The sequence below is a fragment of the Yarrowia lipolytica genome, chromosome 1C (genome assembly GCF_001761485.1).
Source record: "Yarrowia lipolytica chromosome 1C, complete sequence".
NCBI classification, from domain to species: domain Eukaryota; kingdom Fungi; phylum Ascomycota; class Dipodascomycetes; order Dipodascales; genus Yarrowia; species Yarrowia lipolytica.
The window spans coordinates 1,959,009-1,964,077 of NC_090772.1; the positions used below are offsets into that span (position 1 = coordinate 1,959,009).

General features: G+C 45.1%; 1 protein-coding gene across 1 annotated transcript; it reads right to left on the reverse strand.

Moving 5' to 3' along the window:
- Positions 1-3,549: 3,549 nt before the first annotated feature.
- On the reverse strand, positions 3,550-4,665 carry YALI1_C19636g (uncharacterized protein; the record flags this gene model as incomplete). The annotated part of the gene is made up of 1 exon (XM_501811.1): positions 3,550-4,665. One exon carries the CDS (start codon positions 4,663-4,665, stop codon positions 3,550-3,552), a length of 1,116 nt encoding a protein of 371 aa, XP_501811.1.
- Between the last annotated feature and the right edge of the window lie 404 nt (positions 4,666-5,069).

Sequence of the window (5,069 nt, forward strand, 5' to 3'; positions counted from 1 at the left end):
GTGACTGTCGGCTTCTCACCACCTCTTCGTCTGTATATATTTTCGGTGACAGCCGAAGATATCGCTCCTTTTCGCTGCCAGCAGTTGTGGATCAATTGAGCAATTGTTCTATTGAGAAATTGAGGGTTTCTGAAGTGTTTGGTTTTTGTTTTTTTTTATATTTATTTATTCATTATTCATTTATTCATTTATTTATTTGTTTATTAATTTATTTTATTTATTTATTATTTATTATTTATTTATTTCAATTTTTTCCCAACCTTTTACTTGACCCTCCCAACTAAACTCCCACCTGGTTGGGTATATTCCACTACATTGTAGGTCTGAACTCCACCTCTGCACGTCTCTCCACCTCGGAATATTCACAAGAACTTGTAGGCAATCATGCGACCCAGAAGAGCTACCAGTCCTTGTCGATTTTAGCGGGATTCAGCCAATCTCAAATTAAAGGAATCGGATTTTTTTGATAGAAAAAAAAATTAAAAAAATTAAAAAATTAAAAAAATTAAAAAAGCTTAAATTATTATTAAATACACAGGTTAATTACTTCATTTTGGACCCGCTCAAAGTGCCCAAATATCAAATTTCGCCTTTAATAAATGATACCACTCTGATCCCATGTATCACGTGATCCCATCCAACCTTTCGTCGATTCTATCTCACCAGTATTTGTCGATCGGGGTTCTATCTCTGTACGTCTGCTCCGCCACGTGACTGTCTAAGACAAAAAGTAATAAAAAAATATTACAAAAAATATATCACAAAAAAAATATTTTCTATTTGTTTCAGGTGAACAGCCTGGCTCCAGTGTGGCGTGTATTGGCTGAGCAAAAAGGCGAAAAATATATATTTTCCCTGAGTAGTAATATTCTGGCCGATTTTTGTTAAACAGAGCAGAAGAAAACTTGAAAAATTGGGAAAAATTGAAAAATTGGGGAAACAAAAAAATAATATTTGAAACCCTTCTCCAAGAACACCCGAATAATTGGGGGAAAAAAATCAGCAACAAATTCACCCTGAAAATGAACCAAAGACTTCTCTGAGACCTCGGTACCATTGCCACGCGCCCAAAAAGAAAGTGCCACTCCGGACAGCCCATTTCGCCGTTAAAGTCTGAAACGAAATTGCATCAGAATACGTCGATCTCTCAATGCTAATTTGGGATGTAAGCGAGATGGACAAGGAGGCTTGGAGGGAGCTTTTGTGAATATTTTGGGTATATTTTGTTCATATTTTGGGTTTCTTCAGTGTGATTTTTTTTTCTTCTTTTCTTCTTTTTTTGCTGACCTTTCTCGTCACGTGACCAAACCACACCAACATTGTGTCTCGTCACGTGACGGCACAGTGCGCGCAACCCAAACACGCTCTGTATCAGCCTACTGTAGTGTGGAATGTGAAGCTGAATTTAAATTCTGAATTTTAAACTTAAAAAGCGGGAAATAAGAAAAATTAAAAAAGGAAACAAAAGAAGCAAAAAGGCAACCCAGTGCACGTGGACTCGTACCCGTAAGACTGGTAACGTGGTTTTAGTGAATAATTAGTGGACAATTAGTGGACTGTTCGTGGAAGCAGATTTATTGGGGGTTCAGAGGTCTTTTAAAAAATTAACATATGATTTCTTTCAATTATTAGTTCATTTATTCATTTATTCCTTTATCTTTTTGAGCCCACCCCTTTGACCCCTGAATGGCGCCTTTTTGCAGGGGAAAAAAATATCCACAAAGCCATGGGACCCCTAACAGGCCCCGGAAAGTGTACTGTACAATACTTACAGGCTTGTGTTTTTTTAGCTGGTTGTGTGTATGACGCCCATCTTCCTATTTTATTTTATTTTATTCTCTTTTTTAGTGTATTCCATTTTAATATCATAGGGTCTGTAGAGTCTGAGTCTGACAGTTTGAGAGTGAGTCTGAGAGTCTGAGAGTGAGTCTGAGAGTCTGAGAGTGAGTCTGAGAGTCTGAAAGACTGTGCTTCTCTCAGAGGTTAGATGCGACTTGGAGAAACATCTGTGTCCATTCAGAGGATATAAATGTGCTACAATACAAGTTTTGTTGTAATTGTTGGCTATTTTACTCTTTTTTCCTTACGCAAAAAAAGAAAGAAAAAAGGGGGGGGAAAAAAAACAGATTTATTTTTGAAAATTGTTGCCCCCGTACTGAACATGGTCAATAATATGGAATCGCGAAATTTCACCCCTCACTCTAGCCCGCCGTATCTCACTAGTGTCGACGCTAATGGTCTGGAACGTAGTGTTTGGCAGAGCGTAATGAGCTGGAGATGAGATCCGGAAAAGGGTGGTTCTAGGCAGTTCGACGGGACCCGAGATGGTTTGAGCGACGGATGAAATGCGTGGGAAGTACTTTATGTCATCTCCCACCGTTTCGGACGCCGTTTTGAGATATATATAGCTCCAAGAGTAGGGTGCTGTGTACACCTCAAGCGTGACAGATGTTGACAGTGACGTATGACAGAGAGTGGGCACTAGAGACAGCTCTAATATGACACCAGATGTCAGCGGAACGAAGTCGACTACAGATATACACCATCTGGGCTTTTGGTGGATTTACTATAATTATTCTGTGAGCGAGGAGAGTCGAGAGGGGTTGAAAGAGCTAGCGGTTAGTTGTGTGATACCGCTAGAAGTTGGGCAATGTAAAAAAATGACTCAAACTGGAGAAATAATCAACTTTTCCTGGTTCCAGGTACAGTTGATTTCGGTTTGTAGCCGTTCAAACCGGCTCCCATTGGAACCAGTGCTGCTTTTCCAACTACAATTTCATGTCAGATTACAACTTCTTTTTGCTGACTAAAACAATCCTTCGGCTTACTTAATCCATGTCAACGGTGGTCATCCACTACTGAGAGCCCAAACTAGTCAAATTCGACTCCTCCCTTTTTCTGCCACCCTCTCAATCCCAACTTAGTCAGCAACACGTGACCCCACGTCCAAAAATACCCCAATAACCGTTTCTATACATCTCAGCTCATCTATAAGAATGTATAGAATCTCATTTATACCGAAAACCAAAAAAAAAAAAAAAAAAAAAAAAAAAAATCATTTCTGCAAACGGAAATTCCACCAACCTTAAATACCAATGATAGAAAAATGAACATATCCAACAATTGGAGATAGATGGAGAGATGAGAGTAGTACCGTTGTATTCGGGGCACCATGTCCATCATTTTGGTACAAGAATTGGAGCTACAGCGTTTCTGAAGAGTCCAATTGAGTCCTGTCAAGTCCCACTGATAAATCGCCTACGGATGGGTGCCACTGCCTACGATAGAAGTACTGGTATGATCTGGCACAAGTAGGTGCCACTGATCTGGTCGATGACAGTCGCTCGGCGACCATCACCTCCCACGGTAAGTTATGCAAATGTCATTAATGGGTTGCCCCGGTATTCGAAAATACAATAGATAGCAGCACAAACAGAAGACTGCTGGCTGAGAGAAATTAGAGTTAGTGACGACTGGACAAGCCCAGTTGGAATGTTCGCGGACCCAGTCGGAACATTCGCGGTTGGCAAGAAGAAACGCAAGAGCCTATCATCTGTAGTTGACGCTCACATTGCTCAAATTGCTCATGGAGTACACCTGGGGGGAAAAATGCTGTTTCACATTAGCAGGCGAATTCTGCTGGCTAATGGGAAAGTACGCCGATGACGGGGTGCTGGCCTCGGAAAAGGTGGTGTGGATGGAAGATGCAGGAGAGTGGGGCGCCGAAAGGGTTGGGGGAGGGGTGGCCGGGTTGGGGATCGCAGTGGGGTTGCTGTTGGCGGCCTGCGACACAAAGCTCTGCACAATCTGGGCGGCGTTGCAGTACGACTGGCGTGAGTACTTCTTCTGGACCGCCCGCGACGGCTGCTGCATGTGCTGGGCCAGGGTCGACAGACAGTGCATCTCGGCGCTGTTTCCTCCAGCCGACGACGGGTAGATGGAGGAGTGCATGTTGGGGTTGGGGCAGGGGATGCCGAGAATATGGTAGGCCAGGGTTCGGGCGCACGAGGCCACGAGACTGGGGGCGAACGAAAAGAAGGTCCGCGGGTAGAGAGCAATCTCGCACAGGTAACGAGACACGTGTCTGATGGTTTGTGTCACCTGCTGGCTCTCGGGCCCCAGAAACAGGTCCAGGTACGAGTCGGTGGTGGGGTGGCCCACGGTCCATTCCAGGGTGTTGAGCACGTGGCCCTCCATCTGGCAGAACATGTCCTCCTCGTAGGCGCCGCAGCACATGTGTTTGAGGTCCGAGATAGTCGGCACCCGGCTCTTTTTGTCCTCGTACTTAGCTGCGATCCACAGGCAGGTGCATCCCACCAGCTGGTAGTGCTTCTTGTACACCACTCGCTTGGAGCAGTACCGGTCAATCAGGTTGATGGCGAGAAACAGCGTCTGGGGCTGGAGTCGCAGCGTCACATGAGTCTCGACGATGAAGTCCAGAAGGTAGGGACGCATGTGCCACTCGAGTTCAGGCTGCAGATCCATCATCGAAGCCTCGGGCAGGGTCTGCTGTTGCATCGTGGCCATGTGCGCGATGATGTCGTCCTTGTACTCGGCCTCGACCCGGCGAGAGATGGCTTGTTCGATGACGTTGAGTCGCTGTGCCGGCGTGGGGGTTGCCCGTTGCAGTTCTTCGTTGATTAGTGATGCTAGGTTGTTTGACATTTGTGGAATGGGGGTGGCTTTGGGGTTGTGGGTATGATGGTATGACTTGGTGAGTCGTGACTTGACTTCTTCGATGTCACTTTTTAAGGACTGAACGACTGTGGTGAGTTGGTGAAGCTGGAGCTGTTGGAGCTAGTGGAGTTGTTGGAACTTCGGAACTGTTGTGTAACTGATGGAACTGTCGGAACTGGTTCTGTGTCACTGTTGCTGTCACTGTGTCTGTGTCACTGGATCTGCAACTTGCCTCTGTGTCACTGGATCTGTGTCGCTGGAGGTCAGGGTCGGTTCTGTGCACTGCTTTGCTGGTTGTGCCTCACTGGTGCTGTTGCCGTTGCTGTTGCTGTTGCTGTGTCTGTGTCACTGGAGGTGCTGTTTTTGCGACTGTGTCTGTGTCTGTGTCACTA